The sequence below is a fragment of the Octopus sinensis genome, linkage group LG3, assembly GCF_006345805.1.
Source record: "Octopus sinensis linkage group LG3, ASM634580v1, whole genome shotgun sequence".
Taxonomy (NCBI): domain Eukaryota; kingdom Metazoa; phylum Mollusca; class Cephalopoda; order Octopoda; family Octopodidae; genus Octopus; species Octopus sinensis.
In genome coordinates, this window is record NC_042999.1 from 141,970,363 (window position 1) to 141,993,858 (window position 23,496).

Sequence of the window (23,496 nt, forward strand, 5' to 3'; positions counted from 1 at the left end):
AGACTATTTATGCAGTTTATCTGATTAAATTCATCTTATGGTTGCGGAACTGTTTCCAGAGGGAAACACAATCTTTCAGGATGATAATGCACCAATTCCTGCAGCTAAAGTTGTTACTGAATGGCATGAGGACCATTCTAGTGAAGTTGAACATTCGAACATCTTATCTGGCCACCACAGTCCCCAGATCTCAATATTATTGAACATTTATGGTGCATTTTAGAAAAACAAGTCAGGAGTCGATATCCTCCACCATCATCACTACAAGAACTGGAGACTGTTTTAGCTGAAGAATGGACAAAATTTCCTTTGGAAACAATTCAAACTTTGTACGAGTCTATACCTCATAGAATTCAAGCTGTAACTACTGTCAAAGGCAGTCCTACCCCATATTAAAATATATTTGTTTGAAATTTTAAGGTATTTCCATTATTTTGTCCAACCCCTGTATATATTGAAATTTTATAGAAATGCCGTTCAAACAGCACAAATTACGATTATAAAGAAATTCGTGGGGGGAAAATGTTTTCCGAAGGGGTGGGGAGAGGATTTTGGAAAATTCACACAATCCGTTTTTTTCCTTCATAACTTTCGGGATCTAGTTTAGCGTCCAGTCACCAAAGCGAAAAAAGAAAACCAGTCTAATAGGTATATGAAAACAAAAATTGGCGCAAACGAACGGGGTGGGTGGGTGTTGAGAGGATTTCGGAAAATTCGCACGATCCCATTTTTTCCCTCATAACTTTTAGGAAAATGGATATCTTTCAACGAAATTTTACAGAAACACCTTTCAAACGGTATAGATTACGATTATAAAGAAATTTGTGGGGAAAATGTTTTCCTAAAAGTTATGAGAGAAAAAATCGGATCGTGTAAATTTTCCGAAAGTCATTCTCCCCACTTACCCATCCCGTTCGTTTGCACAAATTTTTTGTTTTCGTATTCGTTTTTGAACATCTATTAGACTGTTTTTATTTAATTATTTATTTTCGTTTTGGTGACCGGGCGCTAAACTAGATCCCGAAAGTTACTAGGGATAAAAATGGATCGTGTGAACTTTCCGACAGTCCCCTCCCCACCCCTTCGAAAAACATTTTCCCCACAAATTTCTTTATAATCGTAATTTGATTTGGACTTGTACCATTTGAACGGTATTTCTATAAAATTTCACTAATATACATTTTCCTGAAAGTTATGAGGAAAAATCGGATCTTGTGAATTTTCCTAAAGTCATCTCCCCACCCTACCCGCGTTCGTTTGCAGAATTTTTTTTTTTTTCATATTCGCTTTCTACACATCTTTTTATACCTAGTAGGCTGTGGTTCTTTTTTTTTTTTTTGTTCGGCTTTCATTAATGGATCTCAAACTGTATATTGACCAATGTCAACTTATAGAGTTTGTCTTGACGCACTGCAGAACTTTTCAAAGTTTTGTAAATGTTGGGAAAATATCTCTCGTAAATAAAATACACTATAGAGCTGTACTAAAATAAATACACCCTTCGCTATATTTACAAACCAAAACCTGTAAACACTCAAGTACCAAACTAGTTTTTGCGCGTCATGGACACCTATTTTTAAAGTTTAAAAATCTGGCAATAATTCGGTATATACAAACCTACTCAGCTGAAAGCAAAACAACACCTATCCTACCTGAGACTAAATTCTATGCTAATTTTTGTAGCATTTACGACTGTTTTCCCACATTTCAGCATTTTTTTTCCAACATATTCATTCAAGTTAGTTGACAACCCTTAGAATTATGTGTTAACAATTTACCGAATTCATTGTTACTGGCATTGCACTGGTGTCATACATAAAATTCAAAATATGAACAGGAATATATTTTACAAAAGAAAGACAAAGAAAAAGATATCAATGCAGCACTAAGTGCTTCAATTGGTCGCACACCACAAGGTTGAACGGAACAACAATAAATGAATACTACCTTTAGCTTGTATATTTATTATCATTATTATTTATCTACGGGAAAATTATCCGTCACGTCAGTAACTCAAATTAAAACAAACGGATAAATGGATAATTACCTCCCTCTACTTCGCTTCTTTTGGAATATGGCTTTAAGTGTCATATTTACCCTCGTGTCTTAAACCACGGATCTCGGAAACTGACGGAACCTACCGAAAACAAATCCCTTTAAAAGGGTAAAAGAAAAGTGCAATTTGATTATCTTTGATGTCTCTTCATCTTTACTATTAATATAGTTATGCTACAATTTAGTTAATTTATCATGCATTAGTTTAGATTAACGAAGAATACAATACCTGTCTAACCTCGGATATCGCTACATCAATTATCCTCAAAGTCGCATCACTTCGTTTCTTAGGAAATCCGATTAAAGTTACAGATAATGGCAAGGCCGAGAAAATACAAGACTGAAGCAGAAAAACGAGAAGCCAGGCGACAGCGTGAACGAATCAAAAGAGCTAATGAAACACCTTTAGAGAGAGATCATAGACTGATGAAATTATCTTTGAATGAATGGAAACGGCGACGAAGTGAAACTGTTGAACAGAGAAGTGAGAGACTTAAAAGGCTGTCCTTAAATGCACGGAAGAGACGGGCTAAGGAAACGGCAGAAGAGAGAGCAAATCGGCTTCGAAAACTGTCTGAGAGCGAAATGAGGAGGCGTGCCAGAGAAACGTCTGAAGAAAGAAAGAGAAGACTTAAGAAACTCGCCGAATATGCAAAGAACAAGCGTACTTCCGAGTCAAATTGTCCTAATACACAAGTGGCTAAAATGGCGCGAGGCCGAAAGCAGACTGCTAATGGCATTAAGATCACCCTGACCAACTGTTACGATGACCAAGAAAACCATTACCTGGAGGAGATGCATCACGATCCTGGTATCTGTCCTATGAACTTTTGATTAATTTGAGGGTGATAATAACTAGCATATCTAATTTTCTTCAACACTATTAATGTAAACAAACCTTGCAGGATATGATGCCGGCAATTCCGTGACAACTTCTAGTCCAAGTTGTAAACTATTTGGCTAGCGTCCAAGAAAACGGCATCAATGTCACATAATCTCATTTTCTGTTTTTACGAAAACAGATTTTATATCATTATAAGATCTGTGTTGATGTTCTAATGTAGATTAATTTTTGACTTTTGGGTTTAGATAAGCTGGACATATATATATATATATATATATATATCCTATGATATTTTGAAGAGTACTTACTTTAATTTTCTGTTTCATCTCACGATGTGTGAGAGGATAATCGTATCGATGTCCTTTCTTTTTCTTCCTCAACATCAACTTCTCGTGCAAAAGTTGTAAAAATTCCACAGGAGTCGCATAAAAAGTAGCAAGGGCTCATAATCAATTCATGTCATTTTATACTTCATTCTAATATATTCTCGAAGTTGTTATGCCAAAACAAACATTTGGAGTAGCGATGCACTTTTCGAGTTTGTTACTGACTTCCACGACAAACAGTTATGAAGTCACTTTCAGTTTCAGTATTGCTCCGTGACGCGACTATGTAAATCTAAATAACAACAAACATCTAGGCACAGGATTTGATTATTTATGTTAATATAGTTTTTTAAGTAGGTCAAAATTTTTTTTTCACACCAGAAATACTAGGATTATAACTTATAAATGTAAAAAAAAAATAATATATATATGGTTATCAGAAATTTTGTTTTATCAAGAGTGTATGAATGAAATCAGTCATTTTCGCATCCTTTATTTTTGATGTTTTATTTATTTATTATTAGTTTTATTCGAAACACAAGAAATCAAAAATTACTCTAGTGTTGTAATCATTTAATGTATTTATATGTAAGACATCTATATGTGAAGGTGTGCAAAGACGAGGAATGAAACTCTAGAACATACAAAAATGTAAACTAATTTTAGCTTTAAATTGAAATTAAGCCAAATGATGTTATGTGTATGAGGGGCTAAAAATTTATTTATGGAATTAAATATATAGCTAGAAATTATATATTCCAAATAGAAATAATATATACTTTAACACCTATTAATCACTGTTTTAAAACGTTTTAATGAAGCCGATTATGGTACTGTTTCAGGAGATAACTCTATCAGCATCAACGCATCATTATTTAACGTCTGTCTTCTGTGCTGTCATAGGTTGGATAGTTCAACAGAATCTGACTTGTTGGTGGACTATTGAGCACCAATGTCTGCTTTGGCATAGTTTCTATGTCTGGATGCCCTTCCCAATGCCAACCACTTTATAAAGTGTACTGTGTGCTTTTCATGGTACCAACACTAGTGAGACCACTAAATAACTTGGAAGATAAATCCCCTTTACTGAGTTGGGGATGTAAGGTGTTGAGAGGCTAAAATGTGATAGAAAGACAGCAACAGGTGTCTTATATTATAGAAGAGATACATGGCTTCTTCAGCAATAAAAAGAAGAAAAGACAGTGGTTATTTTGTGTCAGGGCATATCCTCAAGATAAAAGGAGGAAATGAAAGAGAACAGAGATAGAAGATCAGGAAAAGTGGATGGCCAAGTACATGAAAATATGAAAGGAGAGTGAAAAATGTTTTGTGATGAGGACAGAGTTGGATGCAGTGAATGATGAACATAGGTGGACATGTAGTCAATGGTGACTATCAGTTTGGAGGAGAAGGGGAAGAAAATAGGAGTGGGTCAAGGAGCAGGAGGTGATAAATGGCAGTACGAAAAGAGATTGATGAAGAGCAACAGTATAATAAAACTGTAGACAGATGAGAGATAGTGAGATGATATTCAATGTGTGGAGTGGGTATGAGAAAGGGATGCACAGAAATGGAGGGCAGAGGTATGTAGGAGTGGGTGTTGTGAGTGATGAACAAAGGTGGTAGGGTAAAGTGATAATGTTAAGCTAAAGGAATTTTAATGGTTTCTTTATTGATATTTTTTTATCAAGAAATCAGGAAGTGGCATATTAGGTTGTGATTGAACAGCAAAGGCAATCACTGGTTTCAAAGTCTTAATCATATATTTTGTATTTTGAGTTTTTAAGTTGTTGATCCCTAAACAGTAAGTAATTATGAAGAACCTATAAACATCATTTCTAAATAATTGATTTTCATAGTCATGGGGATTAGATTTTTTAAAGAGAAAGTAAATGGAAGTTATCTCATGTTTTTCTGAAGGAGATTACTGTAAATAAAGGATAGCTCATGGATCCAGCTCTCCAAGAGCGTACCTCTTCTTCTGCAACACTCACAACTACTATTTCCAAAATATTAATGCTTGTTCTTTTAAAAATGTCTTAGATATATCATTGAAAGACTAAACCAAAGTTTGAAATATTGATATTTATTGAATTTAAAGAGAGGAAAGAAGAACATGGTATGGTGTATTGACAAGGGATGTGATGGCTTAAAAAAACTAGATATCTTTGAAACTTTAAAATCAAAATTAACACTGAAAAAAGAAATATGAATTCTGCAAAAATAGGACTTAATATTTTAAATAATTACTCTTTAATTGTTTCCGTTCAGAAAAAGGTTTACTTGAAAGTAATTCTTATTTTTACAGAAAAGTTTCAAGCTCTTGTTGAAAAGTCAGGACTTAATTCCATTCCCACTTCTCAACTTCGTTGTGTTGAAACAAGAAAATTGCAAAAAGTCTCTGTTGGAATTGGTGCAAATAGGAAAAAGAAAACCAAAACAACAACCAGAGCACAGAGGAACCAATTGATCTCAGTCTACACTTCTAATAAAGCAAACTCCAAATTATGCAAAACCAGAACCAATGCAATGTTGTGAGTATTTTAGATCATCTCCTTTAAAAGTTTACTTTTTCTTATACTAACTAGTGGAGAATTTTTAAAAATTCAACATCTCTTATCTATTGGGTTGAGGAATAATTCATGAGCGTTTTTTTTTTCTTTTCAAATTTATTTTAAACAAAATAACTACAATAAATTAATCGATAATATACTCTCTGTTGTTGTTTACGACTTCCCCCTATTGTTCAATAAGTTTTGCAATGTCTCGGTGATAGAAATCTCCCAGTCTTGACTCAGAGAATTCGTCCAACCAAGCCCTCAATTTCATGTCATTATTGAACAATACACCATGCAAAGCAATCAAAAGAGATGAAAATCTGATGGCACCAAGTCTGGAGAGTATGGAGGATGAGGCAGCTCTTTCTGTTTGATGTTAGGACACACATTGTGTTGCAGAAGAACTCCATTTCGCCTATTCAGTTTTTTTGCTGAATTGCTTTGTTGAGTCACTGCAGTTGTTGAACGTAGAGCTCTGCATTAAATGTTTGATTGCGCTCAACCAGTTCATAACAAATTGTGCCTTCCCAGTCACCACCATACACACCACATGGTCTTTCAAGGATGAAGGTCTTGTTTTGCTTGTAGAGTCGCTTGTTTGTCGGAGCTGAGCCATTTATTTTGCTGCTTCATTTTGATGTAAAGGCACCATTTTCTATTACTAGTGATAATGTGGTAAAGAAAACGTTGTTTGTGACTATATGTTGAGCGATGTCGAGCAAACAAACTGGTGGCAATTGTGGAGCATTGATTTTTGTTGTTTTTACTCAAAGTGTATGGTACCCAAGTGCTGAGTTTCTAAACTATTGAGTGAAGGTGGTTCACCACTTTTTTTTCATCACATTCCATTTGCTCCACCAATTCTCTGGTTGTTTGACGTGGATTTTTATGAAGAAGTTGATTCAATTGCTCTTCATTGAACTCAATTGGTTGACTGGTGTGTGATCCATCCTTGAGGTCAAAATTCCCATTTTTGAAACATGAAAACCAATGGCAGGCAATATATTGAGACATTACTTCTCCATACACAGCACAAATCTCACAAGCAGCTTCGGCAGCCTTAACACCTTGATTAAATGCAAAAAGCAAATGGTGTCGAAAATGCTTATGTTTGTCCACTTGACATTCCATTTTAATGATCTGAAGATACACAAAAATCAACAAAAGTAAAAAAAATCAAAATACAGTAGTCCCCCGGTATTACATTCCTAGAGCATGGTCCATAAAATGCCTACAAATGTCAAAATATAATGTAAAATATTATATATATCAGGAGTGGCTGTGTGGTAAGTAGCTTGCTAACCAACCACATGGTTCCAGGTTCATCCCACAGCGTGGCATCTTGGGCAAGTGTCTTCTGCTATAGCCCCGGGCCGACCAATGCCTTGTGAGTGAATTTGGTAGACAGAAACTGAAAGAAGCCTGTCGTATATATATATATATATGTGTGTGTGTATGTGTTTGTGTGTCTGTTTTTGTCCCCCTAGCATTGCTTGACAACCGATGCTGGTGTGTTTATGTCCCCATCACTTAGCAGTTCGGCAAAAGAGACCGATAGAATAAGTACTGGGCTTACAAAGAATAAGTCCCGGGGTCGAGTTGCTCGACTAAAGGTGGTGCTCCAGCATGGCTGCAGTCAAATGACTGAAACAAGTAAAAGAGTATATATATATATATATATACACACACACACATTTATATATTCATTTTGCAAGATTCTTGATGTGATTTCCTGTGTTAAAACAGATATTGTTGCATTTAGGGATGGTCGTGTTGCCAATTTAGCCAATAAAAACACACACACTATATATTTGGTGTTCACTTGCTTCAGCTTTATTTTATATAAATTTTATTTAGGCCAGAGTTCTTTCGTCACACTTCTGTGACCTCATCAGTGGTCCTTTACTTTCTTCTTTCTTTTCCGTGTGTCTCTCCTTACTAATGATCTGCCATTTTGTATTCCAATAGGTCACAGAGGTGTGAGGTCACAGAAGTGTGATGAAAGAACTCTGGCCGAAATACAATTCATATAAAATAAAGCTGAAGCAAGTGAAGACCAAATATATTGTGCGTGTGTTTTTATTGGCTAAACTGGCAACATGACCATCCCCAAATACAACAATAAATATACATAGATACATACATACATATATATATATATACATACATATATATTATATTTAATAATAATTTTATAAAAAATTAAGTAAAATGTACGGTTACTCACCAATAATGAATGATATTGATTTAAGACGATGATGAAAATAATGAGGGTAATGACTGCACAGCAAAGAAGATTTAAAGCTCTTCAGATGTTTTAGGGGATGTCGTATCTTCATGCAAGGCTTTTTTGGTGATCTTGAGGAACATTGTGGTGGGAAGTTGCTGTCGTTTCTTCTTGGTGGTGAGGAGAATTTTATATGTCTGCAATCCTGGCATTTTTAAATTGGAGAGACCGAACCATATAGGGATCCCATGCTCCTGCTTTCCCTTGGAATTCCTTTGCTGTCCTTAAAAGATCAGACAGACATTTGATTGTCAGGCTCACCCCATCTCCCCCTTCCTCTGGATCTGGTGCTTCCTCCTCCTCTTTGCTGGCAGACATTAACTCCAACAAATCTTCATCTATCAGGGTTTCAGAGTAGGCATCAATGAGGTCCTTGACCTCATCTTGTGTAATGTCAAAACCTTCACCACCAAGTACCTTTGCCAGTTTCCTCTCATTGTTGAAAGCCTCATGCTGAATATCTGCAGGTGAGAAGCCCCCGTAGTCCTGGACACACTCTGGCCATACCTTCTTCCAGCATGCGATGAGGGTTTCTTTTGTCATTTCTTTAAGAGCAGCGTGGATGACTGACAGGCACATTGTGTTCGTGAACTTCTCATCCAAATCCATTGCATCCACAGTGTTGGAGAGTGTGTAGAATGCATGGATCATCCCTTGATCTGTAGGCTGGATGAAGGAGGTGGTATTGGCAGGGAAGATCTCAACTTGAACTTCCTTGTGGTTCAAATCCAAAGAGTGACCACCAGCAACACCTTGAGTTCCATGCAAACATTTTGGAAGTATACTTTGGCTTGAGGGATGAAGTATTGGTGGAAGCAATTCAAAGTTAGACCTTTGGTAATCCAGGCCTTGGGGTTGCGCATCCAGTGGACAGGCAGCAGATTTTTATTCTTATTTTTGAAGGCCCTCAGGTTCATGGATTTGTAGATAAGTCCTGGTTTCATCATGAAGCCAGCAGCATTGCCACACGTAATTAGCATCACTTTGTCCTTCTGTGCCTTAAACGCTGGGGCTCTGGCTTCATCCTTCATGATCTATGTTCTGGAAAGCATCTTCTTCGAGAACAAGCCAGTCTTGTCCATACTAAAAACCTGTTCCAGCTTGTATCCCTTGTCCTCAATAATCTACCTGAAAGTCTCAAGGTACTTCTCGGTGACTTTTTTGTCAGCTGATGCTGTCTCTCCATGCAGAGAAACACACTTTATTTTAAACCATTTCTGGAAACGGTCAAACCATTCCTTGCTGGTTTGAAAATCTTTGGGCTCCAATGTTGTCAGTGATCTTGGTTGCGGTTTTTTGGTGCCCTCTGCTCTGTCTCCTCTGTGAAACTGCTGGTATAATTTCTGCACTTTCTTGTGGGTGATGTTACCACTCAAGGAGATGTTTTTCTTCTTGCAGTCAATGATCCACAATACTAAGGCAGATTCCTTCCTGACAAAGCGCTTATTTCTCACTATCGTTATCTTTTTGGCACTTTCACTGAAACTTACTGCTATGGTAGTCCTGATCACCACCTTGTTCTTCTTTATTTAGCGTATGATGCTTTCATTGACAGCATAATAACGACCTACTGCAGCATAACTTTTACCTTCCTGGAACATGTCCAGCAGTTGTACCTTCTCATGGAGCGTCATAACAGCTTTCTGGTGCTTAGATTCACTGCCAGAAGTCTTAGAAGGTGTAGGGCATTTTGGGCAGCATCTTAGGGCTTTAATAACATGCTGCAAAAAATGCAGTACTCAGCAAAATACTGGAGATAACTTGATGCAGTTTTTCCAAAAAAAGAAACCTACAGAAAAATCTTCTTTGCATCTAATATGCACAAACCACAAATGGGAGATTGAGCAGAGATTAAAAATAATCATGGTTTTGAAAAATTTAGTTTGTATTACCACTAGATACAGTAATCTATAATATAATAATAAGAGAGAGTGAGTGAGTGAGAGAGGGGGGAGGGAGGGAGGGACCAGTAAGTGACCTAATTTCAATGATGCTATATTGGCTCATGACCTTAAAAATTATTCTGTTGAAATAAATATTGTGTATGATCAAATGTAGTAATGATTTAAAAAAATACACTAATAGTTGCTATACTAATTAGCAAGCTTTGAAGGAAAGCAGGAATAAGAGATACAAGATACAGTGTACTCGTATCTAAAAAAAAATCAAGCGACATAATGCATGGCTATTCTAATCAAAGGTATCTTCAGCTGTGAAGGGGCATCCAATAAACTGACAAATATGGTATCTTATTATTAATAGTTTAGCCTTAAAAAGTGTGGAAAAGTATATATTGGCACAAAAAATGCCATAAAAAATCACGGATGATATTTATGATTCCGCAAATAACCGGGCCCACAAATTTGAGAAAAATGCTCATGAATTTATTCCTCAACCAACTATTTGGTTGGAACAAATGTTCTTAGAGTTGAATGCCCTTATAGTTGAACACCCATACAAGAAGTAAGAATGGAACCCTTTTGTCAGTCAAGCAAACAGAAGCAAATGGTGATGTGTGCATTGTCCAGAGATCTTTAACAAACGCTTTGTATTGTTTGAATTTATTAATGGGTATACTTAATGTTACTGTTGACTGTTATCTAACTAGTTATGTGTTTTATGTTTTTGTATTTGAAGCCATTCTGTCTCCAGTGAAATCTTACTTCATCCACAATCAGATATACCTCCTGTTCAGGAGAAACGCATTTTAGTGGTTCCAAATCATCAAACAGCAGTGATGTCCAATCTATTTTCCATGTGGAAAGCAGGGCGTTTGTGTGACTCGTACATCAGTAATGGTACTACAAATATATTGGTATGTCATAAATTTAATTTTAACGCAACTATAATTATAGTTGTAATATAATAATTATAATAATTTCAGACATTACCACAAGGCTAAAATTTTGTGGAATGAATATAATTAAATCAGCTTCAGTTCTGCACAGCAACTTCATTTTATCAATTTTGGAAAGATGAAATGCAAAAATGACTTTAGCAGGATTTAAACTCAGAACATAAAATATTACAACTAAAAGCTGCAAAAAATTTTATCTGACACTAATGATTCTACCAATCTTTAAAATATTTAATATAGTTCATAATTCACCCCTATGATTTTATTCATACAGCCTTCTCCTTTTGTCTTGAATCTGTGTAATTTCTTCCACGAGGCTGTCTGTTTAAAATGACATCCTAATTTCTTCTACCTAATATTATCTCATATGTACCTTCCACCAGTAACTTACTACACATTTTTACTCAATAAGCAACGGTTATTGCCATTATATATGTAAATCTGTATAGTTATCTTTCTTGTCATATATCAATCAATAATTAAGATGCTCTGTAACTGTCTCAACTCATGTATTTAGCATTTTTTACAAATTAGCAATATATATATCAATCAGCTTGTTCTTAACTTGTTACTTGTCAGTTACAATAGATCTTCTACATTCATTGTCAGTATATTATTGCCTTACAGCATAACTTTTACACGTGCTTTATTTGAACTGATCTTTACACAGGGACAGAAATTCATTCTAATACTTCAGTACTACTCTGAATTTTTCTTCAGTGAGAATTTAGTTAATATTGCTACAGTGAAATGTATTAGGATAACTTTGTCAGTAAAACTTTGTGATTATCCTAAATTCAATAACAGGCTCCAGTTGAATGATCTTTGCAAATATTAAATGGGTGAAAGGATATTTAATGTGTATAAATTACAATTTTAATTTTTGCTAGATTTGTTCCAGATGTATTTTATATGTTTTCAGGTCCATAAAATGGTTTTAGGAGCTGTGTGTCCAAAACTACTGCCAGCTCTCCATCATTCATTAAGAGGTTCATTTCCCAAAGTGGTCTTTCCAAGTTCAGTCAGTAAAGAAGGACTTTTAGCATTTGCAGAATACATGTACAGCGGCATTTTAGATCTGAATGAAGAAATTCTAGTCCAACTGAAGACTATTGCTGAAAAATTAGAAATGAAAGATTTTGAAGATCTTTGTTGTAAGGAATTGAACAAAGCTAAGACAAAAGATATTTTATCAGGTGTAGTGGAACCTTTGTTGGCAGAACCTTGTTCTTTGTCAGGATTATTTCCTTCCAAAGCACAAGGAGACACTAACAAGAATTCTATGCTAATGAAGTTATTTAGAAATAATTACAGCAATATTAACATGCAAGCTGATGTTGCCGTTACCATTGCATCAACATCTACATCCAATACAACTTCTGTTTCTGATGTAAGATCTGCAGAAAATATGGTTACTGACCAGATTGTCGATATCAAGACTGAAGTGGAACCAGAGATAGAGTCTGCCATCAACCCAAAGACCCTGCAGTTAAAAATGGAACCCTGCAGTCCTGAAGACAATCAAAGCAGTATTGAAGAAGAATTTTCTGTGGATATTCATACGTCCAGTTATAAAAATAATGTTCGGTTAAAACCTGCTGCCAGTACCACTCATGAAAATATCAATAAAGACAATGTTGTTAATATTGATTCCAGTGATAGCATCAATATATCTGATACCTGTAGATCTGAAGAGACTTGTATACAGCATTCAGAAGACTGTGATAAAGATTCTGATAATCAAAAAGAACTGCAATTAATTTCAGTTACATCTGCTACAGAAAATATAAATGAAGACAGTCTCAGTGATAATTCTGATGTGATAAAGATCTCCAGTATGATATCTTCAAATACAAAGTTACCTCAGCCATCAAATTCAGGACCATATCCCATTAGTTTTATTTCTGCACATGACAGTAAAAATATAAATCTTCAAAATGTATGAAAAATATTTATTTACCTTTTCCTAATATCAGGTTTGTATAAAGGACTTATAAGTATTTTTAACTGCAAATTACAAGTTTCCTTTTGTTATTCAAATCAAATTTATTAAAATGAATTGTTGACATATTTATTTTATATGTTGTATAATGTTATTTTTGAAATTACACTTTATGCACTGTTACATCTGTTTCTCAGTAATAGCATGATTTGAGTAGATTTTAAAAAATTTTGTCATCTCTGTGTGGTTGTTTTACATTTGAAGGTCAGATTTCCTACCATTCATCATTCAACCATAAAATGGAGATATTCAAATAATGAACTTTTAAAGGATGCTTCAGATGAAATACAATGTCAGCGAAATATCCCATTATTTGAAAAAAATTTTTTTTTGGCTATTTAAGTCACTGAACTCTCGTTCATGCTAAGCATATCTTTCAAGGTTTATAATAATTTATATTGAGTCGAATACTTCAGTCTGATAAATTATTTTATTGATCGACTAAGTTAGCTTTTGATGTAAAGGGATGCAACTTGATGCAGTGTTTTACAGACAAACACGAGTGTATGCATATGTATATATATATATATATATATATATGTATCTGTGTGTGTGTTGTCTTTAGCTCACTGACTCACTCCTGTTTCTTTCTCCCTCCAACTGATGGTCACATTCGACATGTGTTCACCATTCACCTCTATCACTATCTTTATCCATTTGTCACTCCCCTTTTGCACTCATGTGAATTTACTTGTCTATCTACTACTCACTCTGTTCAATCCTTTGTACCAATTCTCTTATTCACCTTCCTGTCATCTAAAGCTTACCTTGTTTCTCAGATGTTTAACTCTATATCAAGTTCCAAACCATCTTTCTTAATTTACATGGCAACAAATGATATAATAGCAAAACAGTTTCTTGAGTTCAAATAAAATTAAATGAATTTTTAGAAACAACTACTGATTGTAGACTTGCAGTTATAGTATTATTATCATTGTTGTTGTTATTTAGTATCTATATCAAATATTTAAATTATTTCTTAAATTGCCCAGGCAAAAATTTTCTTTGAATCTTGAATTATTGTTTGAAAGGCTAGAGAACAATTTGAAAGATTGAAAATAGTGTTAGCACTATTCTCAGGATATATTTAAAAGAGATGACTCTTCTAAAACATACCACAATAAGCACTTTTTATGATAGTTAATAGTTTTAAAACCATCTCTATTTAACAACTGCATCATTTATTGAATTAGAATTATAAAAAAAGCATACTTGATCTCTTTCTGAAACATACTTTGTGTTCTTTTGGGTCAGAAATTAAGTATTAGTTGTGGATGTTATTTCTGTGAACTTTGAGTTAAATTTGGTTGGTGGAAATTGTTTGAAAGTTTGATGTATGTATGTGTGAGGTTGTGTGTGTGTGTGTATAAATGTTGACGTTCTTTGGCTTAACCTATTGCCATCTGAGTGAAATGGTGATATGATTTCTACATTCCTCGTTGAGTATACAATTGGTCACCATGTTGTTTCAAAGACCAGTGAAATAAAAGATTCCTTAATTGAAAATCAAGTATGAGTTGGTAACAAGAAGAGCATCTGGTTGTAAAATCCTTTCTTAAATCACCGTCCAATTCATGTGAGTATGGAAAGAGGGACATTAAACAAACAAGCAAATATGTGTGTGTTTGTCTCTGTATGTCTTTGCATTGACACTGCTTGGGCTGTAGTGACATTGTGTCCTGTATAAATATGTCCAGCATCTCAGTGACAACTTGTGGTATAAAATACCTTACTTAAGAGCAAGTAAAGTCTAGGGAACATCAAGGCCAGTTGACATTACCGTAGCAGAAGATCATTCTCTCTCCAAAGCACTGCCGTAGCAACTGCATTGTTTCTCTTGCGGTATGAACAGTTGCCCCGTCTTGCTGGAACCATGTATGAAGTCTAGTTTGAATGGCTTTCACATTCTTGACTAGCCTGGATTTTTTCTTGTGGGGATACCTGAAAGAGAGTGTTTATGTCAAGAAACCGGAGACCTTGGTGCAACTGAAGGAGAACATCAATAGAGAAATCAGAGAAGTGGGGTCTGAAACCACTTAGGGTGTTAAGAGCACAGGCATGCAAAACCAAAAATGGCTGCCATTTAAGGGATGTCAGTTTTCATATGTGATGTCGTAGTGTTGCAAAATTTGACTTGTGCATATTAATTTCCATTATATCCTTTATATTGTATCAAAATTTCATGCATTTATTTGTAAAGTTAAGGAAGTTATTAAAAAGTGAAACCTATCAGTGACTTTTGGGACACCTTGTATATATATATATATATATATATCATCATCATCATCATCGTTTTACATATATATATATATATATATATATTCAAAGCCAATGTTTCATTTCATTATTACTCTTTATGTTTCCTCAACAATTCTTAACAGAAATGTATCAAAACCTGCTTTTGTGATGGGTATAGGTTTGTATCCATAAATGTGAATACTTTAAGAGCTAAAAAATCTTGTAGTAGTTGGTATCAGAACAGCATTTCCTAATTCTTTATCATTGCAAAGTTTAATTCTTCTTTTCCTTCGGTCTTCAATAAAACCTTACTGAAAACATCCATACAAGATATAGGAACCTAATTTGTCACCTAAAATAGATAACAGAAATGTGAAACTCAACACAGCAAGACAGATTTTTAAACTGATACTTTTGATGAGAAGGTATAATAATAATAACAATAATAATAATAATAACAATAATAATGATGATGATGAGGATGATGAAAATAGTGTGTATAGTACTTGTGTGTACTAGAACTCATGGTTTAGTAATCTCAAATATGGTCAAATAAACCAGTCTAATTCTGGTAAAAATGGAAATAGGTGTTTAAACATTGATAAAAGTTACACCAAAAGCAATGAAACATCAAACATTACTAACATGCGAATGTTTTCAAGAAATGTAACATAGCCACCACCAGTCATTATTTAAAAAAATGAAGATCAAAATCCATTCCTGTATCAATTACATCTTTTCAGATTGTCACTTAATAAGAGAAAAATAAATCAATAAATTTACAAATTGGATTTTTTTACATTTATAAAATTAACCAGAGAAGAGGCAGCGTCTGTAGCCATTATATGTCTTTGGGATATTTAAACATGTTTTTGATGGATATTCATTTTGATCTACTATGTCTTTTCATTTTCAAAGATTAAATATAATAAGTAGATGCTGCTTCATGAAACTTAGATTAGTGATAATGAGTTTACTAATTTTAATTCATTTGTGGATTAGTTTCTCTGTTTTTCTTTTTTTTAATCTTAATTAAATCTTTTTGTTTAGCCTTATTGAACTTACTTCACCAATGATTCTAGAATGACATTTTTTCTCTTTTTACTGGAAACCACACTCCTCAGTTCCAAAAGGTCGGAAGTGGTTATGTTGGGAATGATTAGTGTTGATTTGTAGAAATGAAGTTTTGACTGCTTTAGATTTCATTTTATAAGTTAATCAGGAGGGGAAGAATTATGCTCATGAATAACCATTACAGACCTTTGCAGACTAGTGAAGTTAATGTGATTGATGCCTGATTGTCTGCACAAAAAAAAATGTGAGCTGGGAGGAAACTGGAATGATGTGAGAAAGGATGAGAAAAACTTTACAATTAAACCAAAAGGAATATTCTAGAAATATTTTTGTTTCATGACACATAAACTAGTTTAACTTATATCAGGAATGTCTTTGTTCATTTGGATAGTATTGAATATAAGTCCAAAGTATTTTAAATTACCTGAATTTGTATTCCACAGAAATGTTCAATTCATTTTTATTTATTAAATATTTGTCCTATTTATTTACTTTTATTTAACATCAGTTTATATATATGCACAGTGTGTGTGTGTGTTATATAATATAATATATATATTCATAATTTTTTTCATTTAATTTGTTAATGTTTCCCCCTACAGAAAATAAATTATTTTAATATTTTTGTATTTTGTTGTTTATTTACTAAAACTGAAAGGTATATTTGGATTGCTTATCAGAAAACTCTGGTAAAATGTATTTTCCAAGAGAAAAAATTATTGAACTACTGAAATACTTAATGATCAGATGACATCAAAGTTTCTGAAACTTCTTTATTCAAAATGTTAGACAAGAAGGGACTGGAGAAATAATCATAAAGCAACACATGATTTCTTATATAACTTCAGTGTGTGTTGTGTGTACTGTACCTGCATTAGCAAAGTAATGAAATCATATTTAATGAATTTATTATAAGAATTTAAGACATATATCCAAGATGTGTATAAAATCCCATGTTGAGCAGAAAGATTTTCAGTTAGTAAGGTGTGCCTCACCTGCTAAGGAGATGGAGAATGTGATTGATTGATGGTGTAAAGAAGGAATGGAATCAAAGTTGATGTGTGAAAAATGTGGCTTCATGAACAACAGAGAAGCATAAAATAAATTTCAAACAAGGTAGAAATAACCACATGGTCCCAAGTTCAGTGCCACTTAGGCAAGAGTCTTCTACTGTAACCTCGAACTGACCAAAGCCTTGTAAGTGGATTTAGTAGATGGAATCTTAAAGAAACCCATAGTGTGTATACACACACACACATGTATATGTATATACATATACATATACATATAAGGAAGATGGAGAGTTTAAACACAGAAAAAATCTATTTATTTAATAGTCAATTTCATATTGCCTACATATGTTTCAATTTCTTACCTTCATTCATATTTTGCAATGAAGATTGCATTATGCATTGAAAAGGTAAAAATATCTTCAGGGCAAAAATTGACAAAAAATTAACTCCCATGCTATTGGCTATAGAGTTGCTTAACAATTTTTGTCAATTCTTGCCCTGAAGAGATTTTTACCTTTTAAATGCACGATGCAATCTTAATTGCAAAATATGGATGAAGGTAAGAAATTGAAACATACACAGGCAATATGTAATTGATTATTATGTAAATAAATTGTTTTCTTCTATATTCAAACTCTCCATTTTCCTTATATTATTAAAATTCTGTTCTTCTATATCAAATGGATGAAAACATCTATAACGACAACTGGAACTTCATAACACTAATACTAACATAAATTAATGAAATCCAAAGTATATTAATCGATACTGAGCTAAACTGGTGCCGCTTGTATAAAATACATCCCTGTGAAAGAGTAACCACTTTCCATTCAAAACTTCATAAACACTTGTTATATATATACATATATACACACACATGCATACATTGAAACCTCCAGCTTTTGTATCCAGATTATAAATTCACATTATACCAATAATTGGTGCACTTAGGTTTGTAAGTAAATGCCTAAGTGACAATTTGGATAAGCTAGAGTTTTCAGAGAAATAAATCAACCAGCTAATTCACACATTACAAATATAATCTATAAGTGGAACAGTAAAAATATGCAAGACTTTTCATAAGTTTAAAATGTTAATTTGTTTTTGTTATTTATATTCCAATGACAGAACTTTGTATGTTCATCAGAAACCAGCTCCTTCTTCAGAGGAAGATTTCAAATAATTAAAAACACAAGAGAACATACATACACACATTATAAGATTGGTAAATAGATAGCCAAAAAAAGGAAAATATTTTAGCAAAATCTATCTTAAAATATTCCTTATGATTAATTCCTTCATTTGGTGAAAATAAACGACTGCCAAATTATTTCCTTCTATATTGTGCCCTTCCCTTGTTATGTGTGTACGTGTAAAGAAACGTATTATATGCAATTATCATCATTTTCACAGAAGAACATGAAATTAAATAAAGGTAAGCTCATGCTTTCTAGAGTTACCAGAATACCATGGGAATGTAAGAAGTTGCTTGGATATAGCCCTTTCCTTCCATTAACCATTCTAAAAGAACTTTCAGTAGAAAGAGAACTCTGCTTTGGATAGAGCACCGATTACCTTGTAAATGAAAATATGACACTACGTTGCCCAAACTCTTTTTTGAAGAGGTCTTTTTCATTTTTGTTTTTCATTTTCTATTTCATTAGAGAAGTGGATAAGTCTTGAATGTCTCCTTTATTGTTTTGACTTCATTAAGAACACTTATGACCAAAGACGTGTTAATCCCGTCTTTTTTATATCTAGAACTGGGAACTTGATTGCTATTATTAGTAGGCTCACGCGTTGGCTCAGTATTCTGTTTGGTGTCATTGAACCTTAGGTCAGCCCTGATCAAGCAGATCTATGATCAAAGCATTCCAACTGTCGCCATCTCGTCTTTTGTTAGGAGTGTATCTAATATTACCTGTGTTCCCTTCTTATTTAAGGATGTTATTTGAAGAATATTTGGTTTCTACTTTTAGCTAGTCGAACGACCACGTAGAGGCTTGCAAAATAGGAAAACGTAACAAGAACGTTTAAGAACCACCGGTTTTGATTACCGTAGTTTCTTGTTCATGCTGACCACTAATCTCTTGAAGACTTATTATAATGGAACAATTTTCAGAAGCCACTACATTCGTTTTGCACCGCGTTTATAGCAGTCCACTTCCGCGAGATGGCTGTTGACAAGAAAATATTTTATGTCAAAATATCATCACCTGTTGTTGCTAGTGAGTCTTTCAACTGTATTTCAGTTTCCAAGAATATTTAATCCATTTATTATTTTAGTAAGACTTAAGTGAATTTGACATTCTCTCTATATTTTTATACAGTAATTGCAATCTTTTAAATTTCTGTTCTTTCTTTGTTTTCTCAGTTTAACAGTAGAAAGAAAAACTATTAAAAGTACATATAATTTTGGACTATTTTACATATTGGATAGAATACAATGTTGTCGATCCATTCTTTATGAACTAATTATATGACAAGTTGGTTTTTGGTACTTGCTCAATATCTTTTACAATATGGTTTGGGTGAAATACGTCCCAATATCCGACAGTTTTGCGAAAACTACTTCCTGATACAAATTATACCCTTTTCTTCTCCCACTCAAACGTAAGCAAAACAATAATTAGATGCGAATTAAATGGCCATTGGTGCTGCCCTTCCTTCTCTAAGTAACTCATAATTTTAAAAAATAGATATAAATAAAGATATATGTGAAAAGCAGGTATTTAAATGACCGTGTACAGCAAAGTGTCAAAATTAAATATAGTCACAAGTCATAAATAGTCACTTTAATGTATACATACATAATTTTGAAATACCTTGAATGTTTAGAGAATGCGCAGAAACATAAATAGATTTAGAACAGATGGTTAATCATTTTAAAGGAACAACCCTATCAATATTAGTTGGCTGAGTGTTTCTGACTCACTACTTGGCTCATTATGGTCCCTCATTGTTGTATCACCCTGATCTGATCAGTAAGTAGTCACTTGAATGACCAATGCAATTCAGATTCAGTGCTCCAGATATTCCATACTTTTACTTAGCTGAGAACCACGTTCAATATAAGGAGATGTAGTTGTTGCTGTTGTTTTATCCAGATCAAACCCGATGAAGCAAACCTATGAACAAAGACATTTTGTAGCTGCACGTGAGGTGATTGAACCTGTTGCAGTGGTAGTGTAGGGTGAAGTTAGCTACAGCAACAATCTTTATGCCTTGTATATTTTGGAGGGCTTTCATTTTGGGTATATTTGTTTCATTGTGTAGATGGTGTGTACACTGTTTGTGAAGTATAGTCATATTATCCAGGTAAGATAAAAAAAAAACACAGGGCATTAAAAATGTCAATATAATTCACTGTTGAGGTGTTTTATATTCTTTGCACTTTGTTTAATTTGTTGTAGAGAGATTGGAGGTTTGGGCTGGACTGGCATGTTTCACGATGGCTATTAGGGGGAAAACCTTGAAAAATTCACTTGGTAGATGTTCTTGACATGTCACCAGCTTGTCATTTATTGAAAGACCAGTGTCATGTTACCTCCCTGTGGTAATGGTGTGTTACTATCCCTAGTTCATTCATTGTTCTTTTGCTGTTCACTTCACATGCTACTGTTTTTACCACTTGCAGGTAGATCTAAAGAGGTTGGTGATAGCTGAGCTTGACTTAAAACATACAAAATGTTATGAGAATTTATAGTAAATTGCAAATATGTAAGTTATATTTAGAATAAATGAAATTAATTAAATCTTCATTCAATGACTTTAGTAGACACTTTAATGACTTTAGCAGCACACCAAACATAACCTGGTTATACACCCCTATATTGGTGTGGATGTGTATTAAGGTGTTCAAAACTTCAAATATCAGAGTGTTGCCCTCTCTCGTATGCATGCATGCTCTATTTTACCACCCTACTTTCTCTCCCCCCCCTGTCCCCCCTTTCTCTCTTTACTTTAATTGCTTTGAGATTTTAACTAGAGTTACAAGGTTTATTCTTTTATTGGTTTCAGTCATTGGACTGTAGCCATTCTGGGGCACATTTTAATTGATCATACTAACCTCTGTACTTGTTTTATCAATTTCTATTTATTAAGCAAGTTCCATGTTGCTATTTCTTTATTCTTAAAAAAAAACTGAAGAGAAAATAAATACAACATTATATTCTTGAGATTACTTTACTGACCTTGCTATGTTTGTTATGAATTATATTTAATTGCTGCAACTGGTATAGTTATGCCCTACTCATGTCTGCATATAGAAATTTATTGATAGAGTGAAATGTTTCATTGAAGATAATTTTTTTTAGTGAGGCAGAAAACTAATGTTTTTAGGAGAGAATTTAGGCAATTGAATCCATTTAATATGTTATTAGTTGGTTTGTACTTATTTTAACAACTCCAGAGTAAAGAAGGATCATAATCATCAGTCCATTTTCATACTGGCATGGATTCAGATGAGTTGGCAGGATCTGGCCAGCCACATGGTCATGTTGAGGTCCAGTGACAGTTTTGGCATGGTTTCTATAGCTGGATGTCCTTCCTAATGCTAACTACTTTACAGAGTGTACAGGGTGCTTTTATCATGCTACTGGCACTAGTGAGGTTGCAAAGCAATTTGCAAGACAAAAGAACTGGAAGAAAACAAAAGGAAGAAACTTCTTCGACAAAAGTGGGATGGGAGTATTTGAGAAGGAAAGGAAGGGCTATGGTTCTATGTCAGCTGTTGAGAGGCCAAAGGTGATAGATGGGCAGGAGATACAAGGATATCTCACATTATATAGTGGATGGGAGTATCTGGAGAAAAGGTAGAAATGATGGTGACAAGTTGCCAGAATATCTCAGGATACAAGAAGGTGGGTATAAAAAAGAATACAGACAGTGAATCAGTTAGGGGGAAAGGGGGGAGTTTCTTAAGAGTTTGAAGCGAAAGTAATGGTTAGAGATGGGGGTAGAGGTGAATGTAGTGAGTGATAAACAAGGGTTGCAGTGCAGTTGATGGGGGTATGGGGAAGGGTATGGTGAGAGATATAGGGATGGCTCAGGAAGGAGAATAGAGCAAAAAGAAGCAGAATGGTATGCAAGGAATAGCAGTGGTAAGGAGAGAGAGGTAGAGGTATATAAGGTGGTGGCTGTATTAATTGAGACATGCTGGCAGATATGAGAAGGCATCGAGCAGATGTGAGAAGTGTTAAGAATGGAGTATGGTTGAGGAGAGAGAGCAATGACTGAAGACACAGAAAGGAGATGGTTGACAGAAGTAGTGTGGGCAGGGATGATAATGAGAAATGGAAGTAATCTCATGGTGAGGAGGGAAGTAACTGAAAGTACAAAGAAAGGTAGATGATGCAATACATTCTGATTCTGCTCTCAGGTGATTAGAGCAATTGAGTAGTACTATAGATAGAAGAATGATGGGTGTTAAGGGAAGACAAGTAGGGAATGCTTGTCCTAAATGTAAAAAAACATGGTGTTCTAAAACCAATCTGCCCACTCACTACTTTTGAACTAGAAAGAAGAATATACTTGCTGAGATTTAGATATATCTTTTTTTTTTTTTTTACATATTTTCACTCATAACACCTTTATCCTTCATCTTCATCAGTGTGTAAGTGTTAGTAGTCTTTATCTTCAAGTTATTTTCACTTAAAAAATTAAAAGATGAGAAAGAATTAAAAAAGAAACCTGTGAAACTTTTTTATATTTTCTGTTATTAAAGTGTCTCATTTAGTTTTTGGCCATTTTCTTTCAGTCAGCCATTCCAAGAAAGTCCAATGTATAATTGTTGACTCCAGCTACTCTTTTCGTAGTATTCAGGATAAGATTCTGGATAAAATTGACATTGATAAGAAATCTCATGTCATCAAGGTAAGGAAGTCTGCATTTAGTGATTTGCTAAGCTCATTACCAGATATTATGTGACTGAGGAAACTTTGATAAATAACTGAGATAGAAAGAAGCAATAAAATAGTATCTAAAATGTATCAGACATTATTTGTCACTAATTACTACATTAGTTCCTACAATAGGGTATAATGCTCTAGCTTTATGAAGCCAGTATGATCTCAAGTTCAAATTCACAGTCTCTATTTCATACTGTGGTTGGTGGGAAGAACATGCTGAGGCATTCATCTTGCAGTGAACTGAACATAGGTAATCCAATACAATCCAATTACCACAAAACTGACTTATTTGACATCAGACATATTAATGTTTCTCTCATTCTCTCCTTTTCC

The 23,496-nt window shown here is 34.1% G+C and overlaps 1 protein-coding gene across 1 annotated transcript; it reads left to right on the forward strand.

The window, feature by feature from the left end:
• Positions 1-1,932: 1,932 nt before the first annotated feature.
• LOC115209550 lies at positions 1,933-23,128 on the forward strand. The gene is made up of 5 exons (XM_036501440.1): positions 1,933-2,866; positions 5,534-5,759; positions 10,708-10,885; positions 11,850-12,903; positions 23,013-23,128. The coding sequence occupies exons 1-4, from the start codon at positions 2,371-2,373 to the stop codon at positions 12,870-12,872; spliced, it is 1,923 nt and encodes a 640-aa protein (XP_036357333.1). The 5' UTR covers positions 1,933-2,370; the 3' UTR covers positions 12,873-12,903; positions 23,013-23,128.
• The last annotated feature ends 368 nt before the right edge of the window (positions 23,129-23,496 follow it).